The sequence below is a fragment of the Mesitornis unicolor genome, unplaced genomic scaffold (genome assembly GCF_000695765.1).
Source record: "Mesitornis unicolor isolate BGI_N332 unplaced genomic scaffold, ASM69576v1 scaffold20515, whole genome shotgun sequence".
Taxonomy (NCBI): Eukaryota; Metazoa; Chordata; class Aves; order Mesitornithiformes; family Mesitornithidae; genus Mesitornis; species Mesitornis unicolor.
Genome location: NW_010186425.1, coordinates 58,159 through 77,262, shown reverse-complemented (window position 1 = coordinate 77,262; position 19,104 = coordinate 58,159). Strand labels below are relative to the sequence as shown.

Genomic DNA, 19,104 nt, shown 5'->3' with positions numbered 1-19,104 from the left:
CTGCTGAGGCTCTAAAACAGCTTGTAAGTTACTTGTAGGTTGGCTTTATTTAAAAAAAAATTCTGTTTTTTTTAATTGCAGAGCTTCCAAGGACACAGACCGATTACGAAAACAGTCTGACCACAAAGATGTTCTTGTTCCAGTTTGTCAACTACTATTCCTCGTGCTTCTACATAGCCTTCTTTAAGGGTAAATTTGTAGGTCATCCTGGAAATCCAGTTTATTGGCTAGGAAAGTATCGCAATGAAGAGGTAAGAACACATGACAGTATTTTGTTTTTAAACGGCAGGAGTCATTAGCCCAGGTATTCTGCTGCAGTTAGGAGTGTATAACATAGTTGAACTTAGTTAACATGAAGGTTCAAAAAGCGACTACCTCTCAAGTCAGTTGGCTCCTTAGCAACCCTTAGCATAAATGAATATGACACAAGACCAGTTGGGCTTAGAAATGTATTATGCATACCCAGACAAGCTTATTTTCCTGTGCTCCAACAACCTGTGAATCAGCACAGAGGGCAAAGAGAGAGTATGTGTAGAAGCATTCCTGTTCTGCTGGGTGACCCTCACGTGGTGACAGCACGGTGCAAAGCTGATGACTTAACCTGGGATTTCACTCTTTCACTGATGTCCTGTCAACCTGCCACATGTGACCATATGCGGCCTGGAATTGGCTTTTACATGCTTTATTGGAAAGGTTTGCCTAAATAGTCTTCTTGGATTGCTTTAAGAAATGTTATCATAATAAAACAGGAATACATAATTCTTAATGCTTCATTCATGCCTGAAAAGTTACCCAAATTCAGAAGTCTTTTATGTGTCTTCTAACCTTCAGTGTGATCCAGGCGGATGTCTCCTCGAACTCACAACTCAGCTTGCCATCATAGTAGGAGGTAAAGCAATCTGGAACAATATTCAAGAAGTGCTTCTTCCGTAAGTTCAAATGATTAAGTAATCTGCTCTTTCATACTTGAAAGATACTGCTTTTGCTTGATGAGTTCAGACATTCAGTCACTAAATTTAATAGAAGCATATTGTATGCTTATTCGTAAAAGAATAAGACTAGTCTTTTGGGTCCTTTTTAGACAGCTTGGATATTTTCTGGTAGCTGATTTTAGTTCTAATCAGAAATGCTTCCTTTCTCTACAAGTAAGTCTCAATGTGTTTCAAGTTAGATACATAAAAGGCAATAGAAGCCCTGAAAATGTTAAAACTAAATACTGTTTCTTAATACTAATTTGTTATACGTTGGACTTTTAAAAACATTCATAAGTTATTAATTTAAGTAATTTAGTTTTACGGTCATACTTGACTTCCCTGGAGGGTTATGTTTTAATGTAAACAATAAGCAAAGTGCTAAACGCAAATGCCTTTCATTTAATTTCGGTTAAGATACTATTCAGGACTCTGTTCCTGCTCCCAGGACCCATTCTTTATTTTATGCTGATCAGTGGCTGTTATGTTGCTTGGAGCAGGGAACTCCCACTTTGCTCATGCCCTCCTGAATGTCATAAGCACCAGCCCATGGCTTTATGTTCCCTCTAGCTGTGGTTCTTACAAGCTCACAAACTATGCTCCTTTGCTGCACAGTGACCCCACTTCAAAGTGTGTCATAAATACTGTGTAGGGTTGAGGCTAAGGTGCTCTGCTGAGGTGTTTTCCCTCCAGACCCCAATTTCATATATGCTGCTTGTTGCAGGAAGGATCTGTAGACCCATCCCACACAAGAAAACACCTTTTTATTGTGAAAGTGACTGAGCACTGTCACAGGTTTCCCAGGAAGGTTGTGCAGTCTCCATCCTTGGAGATATTCAGAAGCTTTCTGGGCAGGGTCCTGGGCATCCTGCACTAGGTGGCCCTGCCTGTGCAAGGAGGGCTTGGACCAGATGGCCTCCAGAGGTGCCTTCCAACCTCAACCTTTGTATGATTCTGTGAATTTTGTGATCATAAGGAATTCATCTGTCTAACCGCAGGCCTACATTTAACTTGATTTTTGGTACCTTGAATTTTATGCTGTCATTCACTTGTACAACTTAAGTATAAATCACTACGATTTTGATATATTCCCTTTTTACACTCTTATTTATGGTTATCAGTAACTGCTTTCTGGATAAGGCATCGGGAGATTATACTCAGGCCTGAAAGGAAGTTTTCAGCAATTTGATAATAACTAAATCCACTGTTCAAAGCTATAACAACACAAATGTCATTTTTTTCCATTTACTGAACTTTTAAAGCTATTTTACCAATGTTAGTGGTCTTCTTCTCCCTGGCTGATAGTTGGGTTAAGAATCTAATTGGAAGATACTGTGCAGCTGCTAGATCAGAAAAAGCTGTTCCACGCTGGGAACAGGACTACCACCTGCAGCCCGTTGGAAAACTTGGACTGTTTTATGAGTATCTTGAAATGGGTAAGTGGCAGTTTAGTTCAGATTTGCTATCACTGCTGGGTACAAACATGCTCTAAAGAAAATACAAGTAATGCTTAGTAAGTTTATAGACAGAGGAAACATGAATGTTTTCCAAGACAAGTTTTGATGAGCCATTATAGATAATTTTGCGAGCTTTTATTAAGCAGCTAAGCCTCAATCCCATTTATAACTAGGAAAGAACACATGACTGTACGAGGAGGAGTACTGCTGCTTCTTTGCCCCATTCTCTAAGAAATGCATCCAGAAAGCAGCCCACTGCCACACTCTGGTGCTGTGCAGTCACTCGGACTTGATGCTGGTCTCCTGGGAGGTGGCAGGTCTCTGATTTGTTGCCACCATCCATTCTGTCACAGCATGGTCAGTGTACTTGTCACTGTCCCCTCCACCAAGTAGGTTTTTTCAGTAGTGTTGTGCTCCTATCTCCTCATATTGACATTGGCTGAACACGGGATTCACTAGGAATTCGGCTTGCCCTTTCTTCTCTCTCTCCCCCACAGTTGAAGTATATAGAGCATACATGCTCATATAGTATGAGTAAGTAATTTCACTCCAGTAACTGAAAGCCTCATCGATGTTGTAATCTCTCCCTTTGACAGTTATACAGTTTGGCTTTGTCACTCTGTTTGTGGCATCGTTCCCCCTGGCCCCTCTCCTGGCTCTTATCAACAACATGTTGGAAATCCGGTTGGATGCATGGAAGCTGACGACACAGTTCAGGCGCATGGTTCCACAGAAGGCCCAAGACATCGGCGCCTGGCAGCCCATCCTGCAAGGCATAGCCATCCTGGCCGTGGTCACCAATGTAAGTACTAGGCCAACAGCTGGGAAAGGTAAAATGCCTTCACTGCAAGTGCTATGGCCAAATGCCACACGTGGCAATGTATATCACACCAGGCTACCAGCAGAGCACTTAAATGATTCTCAATTAATTACGAGCATCAATCCCCTAAGACTTTGGCCCTGTGAATTAGGTTCTCAGTTATTTTTCAGATGTTTTGGAAACAGAATATAGCTGCTGTCTAAAACATTCCATCTAAAGAAAGTAAATTTTATGTAGAGTTGCTAGAGTCTTCAGAAAAAATCTGTTACATATGAAGATTATAGCACATCTTTCCTAAAATTATAGTGCATAGTACAGAAATCTTTTTGGACTCTCTGCAGCTAAATGCATGATTTTTTAAAAAAATAGCTTAGAGTTTAGCTGTTAAAATTGATTGTTGTTTCTGATTGTTACAGTTGCCTATGATTAATGCCTTCATATTTGAATTTGGCTTTGAGGAATTTTTCACTTAAAACAAAAATTCAGCTTCTTTCTTGTGTGCTTAAAAGTACGTGTGCTTAAAATTGCAGCACTTACCTTTTGAGACCAGAATGAATTTTCTGAGAATTTGCAAATTAATCTGGTTTTCAGTTGGATTTAAAATTAATTTTATAATAGTTTCTTTAAAATATTTAGCTTTTTTCCCTGATGCATATACTCCTAACAATGAGCAATTCAAATTTAAATAAGGGCATAAACTTATTTTCTGCTATCGTAGGCACCTTCTATGCCAGACCCAGCTATGAGATGTATTTTCAGGCATTCGAAGGCCTTCCAAAATGGCCACTGTTATTGTTCAGAACTTTATTTTGCACTACAGAAATTCAACAGGTATGTTAAATATAGCTAGGATGTACGGAGGAGACTCAGAAGAACACAAAGACAGAGAATTGAACACAGAGAAATGATGCAAGGAAAAATGGAACTTGAGGGTGGGAAATTTGCAGGAGAATCTGGGAGACAGATGCCAAGCTCAAGCATCTGCTCCAGCTGTTTCACTCGGCTCTGCTGAGGCAAGCCAAACATAAACCCAGCTGTTTCATAGGCGTGTGAAACATCAAAGGCCCACTAGTAAATCTGGTGTTAAAACTTAAAACAAATGCAATGCAACTTTTGGTAACAGATGTTCAGAGCTCTCAAAATGTCAGGTGACACGGGAGATACTTTTGGACTTTTTTGGTTTAGCATTTGTGCAGAAAATTGTTAATGATAAATCTCCCAGCAAATTAAGCAAATCCTAGTAGATAACGCAGATTCCCAGACGAAGCATGGCTAGAAGTATAGGGAACATCATCGGTGCATCAATACCTTCTTTTGAACTATGCTGCTAGAAAATTTACAAAATAAAAGGTAAAGTTTCTTGTGCCCTAGAAGAGAAAAAATTATGTTACGCTATTGGATAAGCCAACTGTCTTTCCAACTGGCTTTTGTAATACCATTATGAAATAAAAAGTTGGATAGACATCTTAAGACTACTTTAAAATATTATTAAAACTATCTTAGTCATAGTCCTTACGATACTGAGGACAGAATTAAAGTGGCTTTGGTGACCTTATGGTGACTCAGACATGCATAGGCCTCTGTTAGGAACATACTCATGTCCTGCTTTCTGCAGAAAAATGACCCAGCAACAGGTGTCTGTCACTACCCAGTCACAGCCCACCTGAGGCTAATCTGAGCTTCACAACTTTTTTCACTCCAAATTCCTTCTTACATGCTACACCCCTCAAGGCATTGCTGGAAACATGGGGTCCTCAATATGCAAAATTATATTTACAGCTTGCTTTTAACTCTCTGTCTTCTTTGACAGGCATTCAATTCCGATGTTCACATGACTGTGAGGAGGTCTCACACATTAGACACAGTTAATGTCAGTGTGAATTTAGTGCATTTGCCAGGGACATCGGTGGGACTACCAGCATGCAAGTGGCACAAGCCTGTCACGTTCCAAAGGCCCTGCTGCAGGTGTTGTAAGGACCTCAAAGAGATCAGTATTTCTTGCTGATGAAGTATAGGTTATAAAGCCATGTACTAGAGCAAATACTAGAAGCAATTTTCTTCCTTGAAGTATGGTTTCCTTCTTGTTTGACATCCAGGACTTAGTATAGGTGACCAGTCTTTTCTTTACCATCCTTGCCTCAATTTTTCGTTAGTACTCAGGAGCTGTTTCTTCTCTTCTGTGAGACTTTTAACAGCCAATTTGACTTGGGTAGTGTATCATCTTCTTCACGCATTATCTTTGTAACACTTGCTAGTAACTTGCAAGCAACTTTTGCATGAAACTACCAGTTTTTTGGCTTGTCACTCAGGCACTGGACTTACTGTTGCATGATAGGAACCTGTTGTTAATTTGAAGACTGATTTTAATTAGTTATGGTATAAATGGAAAACTGTGTGCAGCAAAGCTTGGGAAGTAGAGAATGTGCTATTTGTTTGTAGTTCTTCAGTGGAATACTCTAAAATGCAGGCCATAATTCAGGAGAAAAAAAACTTTTTCCTTTAGAGGATGCTGCAGGATTAGATTTCATATTTCTGTCCTTGCAGCTCTCTGGAGCACATCTGGAGATCATTCTGACAGAGGGAGGAGAGTGGGACAGGCTTCAGATTTAGGATGATGAGAGACCTGGGGCCTTGGGAAAAAAAAAATCAGTAAGAGCAAGTACGATGTTGTGTAAATACCATATTCCAGCATCTTTCTAAGTGATACACAGAAGCAGCACCAAACTCATTTGGTCCAATGGGGAAGGGATTTTTTTGCCTTACTCTTCAGTTACTATTAGTTCATTTTTGATCTGACTGGATGAGCTAATTCACAAAAAGAAATTATATTTAACTAAAACTTTTTCTGTGTTTGTACTTCAGTTAAAAACAGAGTAATTTAGGTGTGAGGTCTTCTCCCTGCAACTGCAAGACATAGTAATATGTATTTCTTGTCTGCCAAAAACACCTACTCTGCATGTAAATATAAACAACACATAATTTTCACTTCATTGCACACTGACATGTAATACTTAAAAACAGTTTTTAAAAGTGCATGCCAACTACACATGATTTAAGCCAGAGTACAGTACAAATACCAAAATTATCCTTGAAAATTTTAAATTAGTTTATTTTATTCTTAGGACACCTCCCTTTTCTTTCTCATCAGACAAATTAACTTTCTCTCAACTGAACTAAATTGTAACAGTTTTCTGGAGAAACAAATATAGATTTTGGACCACAATCTCAATCTTAAGTCTTTTTTCTTTAACATTTGTCTTAGCTAAAGTGTAGCTTGTCAGGTGCTTCAACGTAAGCCAATGCAAAAGGTAAGACATTAAGACAGTGTTCATCATTTGGCAGTGGTGCTACTTGAGGTGGGGTGGGTCTTGACCCTCTTCACCTCCATGCCTGTGCCCTTTTACTTCCTCGTCTTTTCCCCGTATTGCTGTCTCTCATGTTGTGCTGGCACCAGCGTTTTGACCGACACACGAGGAACCAGATGAGCGAGTTGATCCGGATGGGGTTGCCCACGAGATCAGTGCCATGGTCTGATCTGCTGCACAGCTGCACCGATACCGAAGTGAACTCCTAGGGTCACAGGCAGGAGGGAGGGTGGTTGTTTTCGCTAGCACTGCCACCAAAGTGTGGTTTGAGGAACTGTAGAAGAGATGTCTGCATTTTTTTAAAATTTTTTTTTTTTACCTTTCTCCTCTCTCTCCTTCCCTTTTTTTCAGCTGTTACAAATACCTCCTCAGGTTGGGGTTCTCTTGCTGGGAATGCTGCACAAATGTGGGCATTTTTTTCCCCACCTCTGCAGTTCCCATAAGGAAATGCAGACTGCATGAATCACAGGCTGGCATGAATGAGAATAAAATACAGATATTAACTAGTATTATGCTCCTCTGGTACCCACTGCTGCTTCTTAACTTTGCCCCTTCCTCTATCCCATACCTTTCTTGCAGCTTTTTTCTGCCCCTTTAATATATCTCTGCCTATCCTTCCCTCTTTCTGATCTCATTAGACCCCTACTTCACAGCTTTCTCCTCAATGTCTCTGCCCTGGTTCTTTCCATCCGTGTTGTCAAGTGTTTTTTCTCCTGCCATGGTACTTCTCTTTCAGCCCTGGAGTGCAGCACATCACTCCTTCCCAGGTGCTGGCCACCTGAAGATTTGTCCAGGCAGCCCCTTGCTAGGCACTCAGCCGCACATCTTGCCAGTTGAAAGTTTCCTCACAGGGAAAACTACTGAATTTGCAATAGCAGAGGAGGGGATTGGATTAAACATAATTAACCTGTCCTCCAGAATAGGATGCTTTGGGAAGTTAATGAGTTTAGAAAAGACTTCCCACAACAAACCCATGGATCCAATTTCCTAGCCAGTTTGTGACTAGCAGACTGAGTAAGACAGGGACTCTCTTGGGAGCAAGATAAAAACAAATGGTCACGTCATATGTAAAACAGTGCTATGCAGCTCCTTCTAAAAAAATTATCTTGGCATCAAGAGCAGTTTCCACATGTACTGACTCTGAAAGTTATAAGGCAACAACTGCCAGGATGAATTTGGGGTGGCTAGCACCTCAGAGAGTCAGATGTTTCTAGGGTCAGAGATGGATCGGCTATATATATATATAATTTGTTTAATTCCTTTACTGAAAACTCTGGGTTCTTGGCGAAATTTAATTTTCTATTACTGAAGGACTTTTCCGTTGTTTTCATTAGATTCATCAGGCAGGATTTCTTTAAGCATCTCATAAGTACATCTGATAGCAGGCACTTTTGCTGAAGGTTACGTTAGAGTACTTTAAGGTGAGTTTGGCTGCTGACATCCACTGCATGTCTATAAGGAAAAAAGTGTATGATAGTATAACTTGTTAAGGCATCCAGCAAAGCTGGAGTAATTTAAAAACCATACAGTGTGCACATTTCGGAAAGATTGTTTTATGCCCATGAGTAACTACGTTCTCATTTACAGAGGCAACTACTGACTGGAAAAGCACATATTTTCTATTTTTAGCTCATACTGTAACTTTTGCAATACTAAGTATATGACAAAGCCATGCCTATTAAGGCTTTTTTTCTTAAACATTGCTCTGCTTTTTTGTCTTTTTTTTCTTAAATGCAGGCTATGATAATTGCTTTTACATCCGACATGATTCCTCGTCTGGTTTATTACTGGTCCTTTTCGGTCCCTCCTTATGGGAGTCACAGCAGTCACACTATGAAAGGGTATATAAACAGTACACTTTCTGTCTTCAATATATCAGACTTCAAGAATGCAAGCAAGCCATTTTCCCCTTGGTTTGGGAATCAAACCACATGCAGGCAAGTGTCAAATAACCATTCTTTTCCATATTATTTTAATATCTAAATAATCTGATTCGGTTAACAATATCCAGTGAGAAATGTTAAAACACAGTAAAAGCCAGCATATTTTGAATGTCAGAACTGAGTGGAAGTATTCACCTAGAAGTTACTGCTACTCAGAAAATGCTTACTTTATTTTGGTTTTCTCATAATTTATAGACTTTTAAAAAAGCACTTTAAAAGCTATACAAGAAATTATTAATACAGTGGCAAAAACGTTGACATTTCAGCCCAGTATAGCTGCAGATGTGAAGTTTAGTCATTGCTGCAGTTAACATGCAGTTAACTGTTCCTGGATGGATGAAGCAGGGACGTGTCTTGCTCCATCCTCTGGCCACAGTGCCTTACTGCAACGATGCCAGAGATGCCTGTTCCTGACTTTGCTACATTGCCTTCAGATACCGGGATCTCCGCTACCCTCCTGGTCACCAGCACCAATATGAGCATAACATATACTACTGGCACGTCATCGCAGCCAAGCTGGCTTTCATCATTGTCATGGAGGTAAGTGTACAGGATTTTAAGCATTACTTATTTAAACTTGCACTTTCCTCCATGCAGAAAATCCTTCAAAGATCTCCTGTCCAGGCACACCTGTCATAGCTAGCAATGTGTGCTAGTAAGGGCAAGGGCTTGGGAGATGTAAATAAAGTATAGCACCATTAGAAAAAGAAGTCTCTGAAGTCACGACACCAGCAAAGGGTTCGTCCACATGTTTGCAGTTTCTTTTCCCAACAGCTGTAAAATTCATTTTGGTGTCAGAAGTAGAAGGGACAGATACACCGAAAATATTTTTGCATATACTTAGAGAAAGTTTGTGCACGGCCTCATGAATACATATAGTTAACACATGTGCACTAGCAGAGTAAAGTGTATAAAGACAGTCACTGCAAGAGGCGAGTCTCTAGATGAGCAGCAAAAAGCAATTCTCCTTCCTCTGCAACTACAATCTGGGCTTATGAATGATGGGAGTCAGTCCAAGATGAAGGGAGAGGAATATTAGGTATTATTTCATTATAAAATGTACTTATAAATGACTACTGAAGTAAACAGAAACATGCAACTGGTTAGATCAGCATTTCCATAGCAGAGAATAGTCTATTGCCCCAGAGTCATCTGAACAAACCTAGAACAATTTCAGAAGAAACTGTAACCAATATTTCCATGGGGGGCTGGAGGGGGAAACTCTGGGTACCAGGGTTCCCTCAAAGCAGGCAGAGAAGTCCTTGGTAAAATCAGAATCAGGAAATCAGAAATTCTTGCTTATCAGACAGTTACTACTCATTAGTCACATCTGCTTTTTCAAATACTGTTCCACTGTGATAGATACTGGTACAGAACCAGCTCAGAGTCTTAAGAGATAATGTGATGTTTCGTTAATAATAGTAGTAGTAGTAGTAGTAGTAGTAACATCCTGTTCAGCCTGACTGACATTTTTTCATTTTCACGTTCCCCAGCATGTCATATACTTTGTGAAGTTTATTATTTCATACGTCATTCCGGATGTATCACAGAAGACCAAGAGCAAGGTTAAACGAGAGAAGTACCTAACACAGAAACTCTTGCATGAGAACGATTTCAAAGTTGTGAAAAAAAACATGGGGAAAATAGCCGACAAAATTATCAAAGGAGTAGACAGTACTTTCCGACCTAAAGCTGAATAAGTACTTTTTTACATGGAATAACAGTATTTATCCAACTTATATGTGTCCAGATATTACCAATAGCTAATCACTCTGGATTAATTCTTTACTAAACATTGTTTCCTGCAACTGTTACCTGCTCATTTACATTGGACAAATGCAACCACTGCAACTCAGATAAGAGCTACCAATTTTTTAACAGCTTTAGAAGGACGTATTTTTTTAACATGTGACGATAAAATTATTTATCATCTTATGGCAATGCAGATTAATTCTCAAATACATAAAGTGCTTTCCACTTCGTTTAGGCATCAGCTATTAGATCTCTTGTTTGACTTGAATAAAACCTTAAGAACAAGAATGATTTGTAGGGATACCATCACATCTTCTGAAGGAGCTTTGATTACTTGCTAAAGCAAACCCCAACTATAAAGTGAAGAGGAAAAGCCAAAACATGAAGGAAAGAGAAGGAAAATACAACTCAAAATCATGTTGTCAAGCCGTTTGAATTGACATACTAAGCGCTGTTGTGTGCTACACTGAATTAGCTATGCATACTGAGACTTAAATGGATAACAAGATATTTCAATTAATCATGGACTTGGATCACAAGAAGCAGCAGGACTGTAAGCCCATCCTGTTCATCATTCTCTGTGTAAACAGGAAAATTGCCTTTGAAATCAATGCATACAAACTGACTTTACAGCACTCCGAGTGAGTGGAAAACTCAGGCGTTTTATCTTTCCCCAGTCAATGTACTTTCATTAGTGCACTTGCCTGTTCCTCTCAGAATGACCATAGCCTTGAAGGTCTCCTACCTGTAACAGTAATGAATGTTAAAAGTCTTTTCACGTACTAAATCAATATTTCTGGAGGGCTGTCTTTTCTATGTCTCCCACACCAGAGGCACCGTGCTCTTCCTTGATAGATTTCCACCTGGGAAGAATGAGCAGCTGGACCTGTTGTGATACAACATTGCGTGATAAAGTGAATCCTGACAAGACCATGAATCTATTGAAACTGGAATTGGAATAAGCCATTTAATATGCCTTAACCATGTTATGAAGCTTTAAATAAGTAGGAAGGACGTTAGAGGCATGAATGCACATGCAACAGCCATCAGTCATCTTCAAATTAGGCTGCAGATCTGCTTGGCTATTTTGGCCTCAGTTGCAAACTGGGTGTTACTGAATTACAGATTAAGCATCTATTTAGAGCCCAGCTTTGTGTCTGCAGCAGTGATATTCCAGGTTATGAACTTGCTTTATCTTTTAACAATTTTAGTGGACCAATTTCTACAAGTTCTGAAAACCAAAATCTTGTTAAAAAAGCAGAAGTGTGCCTGTACTTTGTAAACCAGGTGTTTACTCTTCATTTTGTAGTTTTGTAATCTTCTTACATGTAATACAGATGCAGAAATGTTAGGCAGATTATTAATTTTTTTCATATTAAAAAGTTAACTTGCAGAAACTAAGTAGCATTTATAAGATGTATTTTATCCTATTAATAGTCAGAAGTAATCAAACATCTGAATTTTGTAGCAAAACTTCCAAATGCTGACTGCTGTGTACCTCAAGCTCATCCTTTGAAATGGCAACATTTAAACCAGAAGAGGTAGCCCATGATGAGAGTCCTTTCAGCAGCCATGAAACACAAGGTTTCACTCAGTAAGACTTTGCAGAACGATTGCATGGAAGAATGTGAGAGGAAACCTTGGCTCAGAAATCAAGGAAAATGGAAAGAAAAATTCACAGGTTCCAGAGAACCACTTGTGTTTCTGACACTGAAGGACCAAAGCTCACTTATTATAATGTCCAGAAAATTTGCTGTGGATACCACCTAAAGACAAAAAAGATGCAGGACAGAAAAACAAGATAGACTGTAATGATAAATGAGTCAACCAGAGCAGCAATGGAACCAGTGCTTTTTGCACTGGGAATGCTACCATTTGCCCTTTGTTTTGATTTCCAGTCAGACTCATGACAAGTCTTTAATCAAATATAAATTGGGTAGAGGGATAGACAAGCACTCAGAAGTTTCTAAACAAGACAGAATTTCTTATGAAAATATCTCCCTTCAGTACTGGTTTGACCTTTTCCCTGAATTATAGGATGCAGTTGGAAGGGACCTCCAGAGGTCGTCTGGTCCAGCCCCCAGCTCAGGCAGGGCTACTTGTAGGTGGCCCAGGACAGTGTTCAGACAGTTTTTGAATATCTCCAAGGATGGAAACTTCACAACCTGCTTGGGTAATCTGTGCCAGTGCTCAGTCACTCTTACAGTAGAAAAGTGTTTACTGTTGTTCAGAAGGAACCTCCTGTGTTTCAGTTTGTGCCCACTGCCTCTAGTCCTGTCACTGTGTAGTATATCAGACTTTGTTGAAAACAAAATTTTGTCCAAAAGACTGTTTCATGGAATAACTTTATTGAAGTATTCAGGATTTTCCTATGAGTTTGGTTAGAAAGGCCAGTCAGATCCTTGCTTGGCTTCCCTCATCTGCAGTTGTGATAACCTGAGTTACTGTTTTTATATCCCCATTAGTGATGACAATGACAATGTGTCTTAAACACCCTTTCAGGTGCGGTGTCAGAGGACTTGGGCAGGCAAGGAAGCATCCTGTGGTAAAACCATCAAAACAACCCACCCCTCCCCCCAAAAAAAAAAACCAAACAAAAAACCACAACAACTAGCACCGAATGGACCATTTCAGGTAATTGTTTGGTCTTAAGGGAGTTTTTATTGCCCTCTTTGAGAGGTGAAGAGACTAGGAAACAAAGGAATTAAGTGCCTTGCCTGGGGTCACACTGTGAGCAGTGGCAGAGCCTAAGGCTGATTTTTGGGAGTGCCTGGTTTTCTGGTCTTTGTTTGGTTCCTGTGGCCTTTCTCAGTTGTCTCTTTTTACATCACTTGACAGCATTTCCTAAAGGGGCAGTTGGTCCTCAATGTCATGAGAGTTTATATTCTTGCCTTTAAAAGAATGATTTAACAAAACATGCTATGTCAGCAAAGCTCGTATGTCTATGACTCAGGCTCCTCTTGTAATAAAATCCTAATCAGTATAGGGTGTATTTCTACATTACTGGATTTGTTCAGATGAAGACTGTGTTCCACTTGTCCCTGTTTCCTGGGTGGTGCTTCCAATCACAGACTGGTCTCAGGGCACATGGACTGGATTCCTTTTGGTTTAAACTAAACCAGAAGGCAGGTTTTAGATATGCACTTAATGGTGTCTGACAGGCACTTAGTTCTAGAAAGCTAAAATCAGAGCTAGGCTGAAGAGAGTGGTGAGTATTCTGTGGGCATCACATGGTCAACATCGACTTTTTTCTCTAGTGATTTGCTTCTGGAGTGCCACGCTTCTTGCTAATGTAGCTGTAACATTTAATTTCAGAAGACGTTATATGAAGAATTCAGTTCATTTTGACATATGCACAGTGTTATTCACAGCACAGTTCTAAATGAGAGAGAAAGAAGAGGAAAACCAACAGAGTGTCTAATAATTGCATTTTAATCATCGGATCTCTTAAGCTGTGCAATTTCTGTAGCCTCTGCCTCCAGCTTCTGAAATGTGCTCTGCTTGTATGCAGGGCATCACACAAAATGCTGGGGGAGGGAGGCATTTGTTAATGTATTTGTAACTTGTTTATATTTCTTAGGGTAGATCATTTTAATAATATCTAAAGGCCTGATTGAAGGGAAAATTAACATTTGTTTTAAACTATGAATCAGTTTTACTCTTTTTACACTTTATATGTAGGCCAGACTCTTACTTCATACAGATCTGTTGAAGTCAGGGTGAATTCGGACCAGTGACTATTTCATTGCCTTAACAAGCACCATAAATTACAGATCATTGCCACTGATTTAGACTCTGTGTATGTTGATAAAATTCAGAATGTAAGAATGTATTTTTTTGTATTTTGAATGTTTGCTATTAGTTTCCAAATATTAAGATTTATTTATATTTATTGTCATTAAACAAAGTCTATTTTAAAATAACAATACATCTGATGTTGATTAAAATTGTTTATTTTTCCATGAATGATACTGCTGCTGCCGCCAAATGCCACATTTAAATTCTTAGAATGTCATCCCTGTCTAATTTCCATATTCCTCCTCTTTTTCAATCTTTTCCCATTAAACTGTTAGTAGTACTGAAATTTATCTCCTGTTTTTTCTGCATCCTCTAGATGGAAGTCATTCCTTTCAACACCAAGTCAATGACAAGGACCATTATGTTCTCATACAAATAAACAGTTTAGGTCTTTATACCCTTTCTCTCCTGTCATGATAAACCCTGTGTTATGTTTCAGAGTCATCAGTTATTTCTTCAGCTGGATCGAGTTTGTGATGCTCCCACCTCTGGGCAGTCCACTCTCTGCCTCTCTCTGCCTCTCCCTGCCATCCATCCAGCCAGCCATCACTTCTCTTCTGTTTCTGCTCTGGCTCTTCCTCTCCACTTCAAGGAAATCCTTTCCTAAGGCTTAAAGAGCAGGAAGGTTAGAAAGTAATTTAAACAGATACCTTCTTTGCGTTCAGGTGTGTTGGGTTTTTTTTTTCCCTTTAGGGATTTCCAAGATCTGCTTAAAGTGCAGCTTCATGATAGTTGTGGAAGCAGAGGCACCACCACTTCCAACCTCTTTTCTGCTGACTAAGGGCTATGTGTCCTACAGATGCCAGTACCCAAGCTGTTCTGCCACTCTTGCAGCCATTTGGCTTCATCAGAGGGAGGGCAAAAGGAACTTTGTGATGCAGCATAATAAGGGTTATTATGCTGAATCAGTGAGTTCAGCAAAGGTATCAGTAACTCACACCAAGTCTAGATTTTGCTCTGGTATGTCCACCTGCCATTTCCAATCTACTAAATAAAGCTGTGTTTCCTATACAGGGGAGCCATGCTGGTGGCTGCAGGCTTTATTTTTATTTGCATTTATATGGATGTCAACCATGGATCAGTAACAGGTACACAAAACACTGAAAAGACGTGTATGTCGTTACCCATAAATAACCTCTACGAATCTTGGGGCAATATTTTCCTCATAAGAAAATAATGTATCTTAATAGCCTGATAAGAGTAACAAGCTATTTTCAGGAAAGTTGAAGAAAGTGGTTTTTTTATTTACAAGCTGAAAGTGCATCAAAACAAGAGCCTTTTAAAGTTGTTTTCTACAATCTTTTTTGCATTATTTTATATAACTATCATGTGAAAGCAATGCTAATCGCTGGGATTAAAGTTACAGTTTATCAGTCAGCAAAGATGCAAAGAAATTAAATCACTTCTCTTGCTTTTAGAACGAATTCATCAATCCTCTGGTTATTCCGGGCAGTCCTAGCACAGAGTATGGAAGTACACATGTGAATACACATCCTCTACCCTCTTTCAAGTGCAAACAGACACAGGTGCACAAACTGACTAGTGTTCTGCCAACTATAGGGAACATAACTCCCAGTCTGCCTCACACTGGTCACACACATGACATCTGTTCAGTAAAGGAAAAAAGTCTTTTATCCAATTATTTCAAGATACATTATTGTCCATAAATTTGTAGGCTGTGGTAATCTCCTAAATGCTGAAGAGAAAGAAAAAGAAGAAAAAGCATGTGACACAGGTCACGGAGAAAATCCCACTGTGTCCTATGGTGCAGTGAGCACAGGCCAGGGCATCAAATAGCCTCTATCAAATAGCATAGGAAGAGAGAGATTACAGAGAAAATCTTAAATTGTGCAACATGAAGGAAATTACAGCCAACTCTGATAGCATTAATACAGTATCAGGTATTTTATTCTTTCAGATATTCATGTAGTAGCCATTAAGACTCTCCCATCATTTCTCTGCTTCTGGGTGGACGTCACACAACAAAAGGCCAAATAAGCTGTGCTGGGAAGCCCAGAAACCTGTGGCTATCAACTTACCTCCCCATTCTCTAGGATCCTGTTTGGCTCCCAGCAACTGGTCTCCTGTTTCAGCAGTGTTTTGCTCATTCATGCAGTCATTTTCTAAACCGGTCTGGCTGCTCAGAGCAAGCAGAGTTACATGTAAGCCTTTGAGGCAAGGGACCTGCAGGATCTTCACTTGCCGGAGCCCACAGGTCGGTGAGAATAGTGACCATAGCCCCAGCCTCACATTCAGCCCTGAATATCCATCCCCTCCACCAAAGGTCGATGGCACCTGGGGCTTGTCACATTTTTTTGGTATTACAGTGCTGAGAGCAGCCTGACTATCAAGAGGTCAGCCAGGGGTTAAAGTGAATATTTTGGTGACTGTGCCAACATACTCAGGCAGGGTCTCTGCCTCCTCCCAGCCACTCCAGCCCTGCCTTGTGCCAACCCCTCTGTTTGTGCAGCTCTGCACTGGACAGGGGAGTGTGGGAGCACTGGCGGCTGTGCTGGCATGGGTGTTTGGGCTGGCATGGGTGGCCTGGCAGAGGGTCACACAGGGTGGCAAGTAGGGGACAGGGTAGTGAGAGAGGCAGCCCCTGGCAGGTACTAGCACAGGCTGAGCTCACCCCTGCGGCACAAGAAATCCACCAAAATGCAACCAAATGTGTTCCTCATCCCATGATTATTTTAATGAGTTTTAAAAAAGGGACGTCTCTGCCTACCCTGAGCTGGTTCTCCAGCTGTCTGGGCCGGGCTGTGCCTTTAAGAGTCCCCTGCACAACTGCAGACAGGCAGGGTTGGTCTTGGCACCTGGGCTGGGTCCTCTGAATGTCTCTATTCAGAGCCAGCAATTGTGCCCTGAGCTCAGGCTTCACCTGGAGCCAAGTGAATTTTCAAGTTCAGCCATGCCCTCTGGGTGCTCATAACTTTAACTACATAAAAGATTATTCAGACCGCAAAAATTGGCAGAATCAAGCCCTTAACCGTTGTCTTCAGTGAGATTTTGCAAAGAATACAGCATTGTTATTTCTGAGACTGCCAAAACGTCACCTGGTCTCTGGAAACCCCAGGACAACCAGGGATTTTCGTAGCTGCACCCTGCAGCAACCTGCTGTGCAGTCAGGGGCAGAGGTGACACCAGACAAGGATATTTGCAAGAGGTTTGGGGATATTTACAGAAGGTTTCGGCCAAAGGCAGATGTCGGGGAGGTGAGACCAGCTCCATCCAGGTTACCGCGCTGACAGCTGTGCCAAAGCAAGAGCTGAAAAATTCTTGCCATATCTGCTGTTAATTAGTAACTACTTAGAGCTGGGAAAGGCAAAACCTAATTTGCCTCTCACAGAGTACTGTATTTCCAGATTAGCAATAGATTATAGACCTGTAACAGCTCACAGCAGTTTTCTTTTAAAGCTATGCTAAAGTAGCTTTTTTTCGTCTTAAAAAGGTATAGACAATATGTGCATTGCATGTTATATCACTGTTTTCACAGACAACTGCAAATAAAAGAAAAAGGCTGCATTTCTGCTCTTCATAACTTAAAGCTTTAACTTGGAGGCATAAATACAAAAAATAAGCCAGACTGATTTTCTTTCCTTGTCAGTCGGCTCCCATATTTTTTCCCCAGTGATCTATAAGAGGAAAAAAATGTCACCATCCCCCAAGAGGAGCCATTAACAAATCCTTTCTTATCTTGCAGCTAAAGTAATGACATCTTATTGACAGCCCAGCAGAATAAACAATGTCTTATTGAAAGCTCCAGCGCTGGAGGATTTGGGCTATCCTCAGGACTTAAGACCAAGTAATGAAAACAGGTTTTGCTACTAAATCAAAGGCAATGACTGCTCTGGTTCTCCAATGGCCTTTAGCAGTTCTGGGCACATAGAAGGTGTGCATTGCTCACAGAGGTATCACCTGCCTTAAAAACTCAGTCAACTATGGGGACACTACTACAACTATGGGGACACTACTACGAGAAGGATGCCCAAAGTAGCAAGCAGTTAAAGTATGATCTACGGTATGCATGGGAACGGTGCTGGAACCTTTTCTTACTGCTGCACTTGACATATGGATGGGCCTGGAAGTACAGGTCCAGCCATTTCTTACAATCTGGTTTAGTCTTATCAGAGTCCAAGGTAAGTTATTTGCTAATTTCTGTATTAATCAAATTAATTGGACCATCTGCGGACATTTTTGACAAGTGAATTTGAGTTGGTGATTCAGGTTTTGGTTTTCATGTCTCTGTATGATCTTATTAAAATTATTAATGTACCTTTGTTCTTTAGATAAATTGTCCTTCTTGCAGGCTCCTCTAAGCATCCTGTGGGTAAGAAGATATTTTTGCAAGACAGGTATCAGGGCTAGGTCCATTGTATACATATGGCTTTGTACAGCTGAAAAAGTAGTCAGACATAAAATGTAACTGTGCCTCCCAAATTCACCCAAGCAAAGGGGAAACAGAAATGCAGGAAACAGATATGTTATAGAACTGCAGACCACAGTTTCAACTAATCTAATCCATCTCTGTTGTATTTCAACCACCTCCTGTGTTCCCAAGCAAGCTTCCCTGCACTTATCTCCACTATCACTTGTGTTCATGTGACATCCTGGAGAATTAGCTCAAAATGCAAAACCGGGAGAGATCAAACTAAAACAGTACAAATACTAAATACTCTTCTGCCAGTCTAGCACACCGAACCAGCTCATGGTGGGGCCAGATGGACACAATTGCTGGTGCACAGAAAGAGCAGGGCATCGTGGCAGAGCACAGCAGAGTAGGACAGCAGCACTTGCTTGGATTGCTTTAAACCCTCATGGATGCATGTCATGGATGGAGAGATGGAAGAGGCAGCTGAGTGGATATAATGGATTTCTGCTACCAAAAGGGTCCTCTCTTCCCCCTCTCCATAAACTTTCACCATGCACTTCTGCATAGCATTCATTCAGTTCATAGACTCCTTTAAGTCCACCTTATCTAATGATTTATCCTCAATC

General features: G+C 40.4%; 1 protein-coding gene across 1 annotated transcript in view; it reads left to right on the top strand.

Annotated features, from left to right (window-relative positions):
* ANO6 (anoctamin 6) overlaps positions 1–10,256 on the top strand; it is a gene marked incomplete at its 5' end in the record, with an annotated part of 24,936 nt that extends 14,680 nt beyond the window's left edge. The window contains 7 exons of the mRNA XM_010185154.1: positions 82–251; positions 832–929; positions 2,277–2,407; positions 3,025–3,230; positions 8,351–8,550; positions 8,991–9,096; positions 10,050–10,256. Of these exons, the coding sequence (XP_010183456.1) occupies positions 82–251; positions 832–929; positions 2,277–2,407; positions 3,025–3,230; positions 8,351–8,550; positions 8,991–9,096; positions 10,050–10,256 (1,118 nt within the window). The remainder of the gene's footprint in view (positions 1–81; positions 252–831; positions 930–2,276; positions 2,408–3,024; positions 3,231–8,350; positions 8,551–8,990; positions 9,097–10,049) is intronic.
* Positions 10,257–19,104: the final 8,848 nt, after the last annotated feature.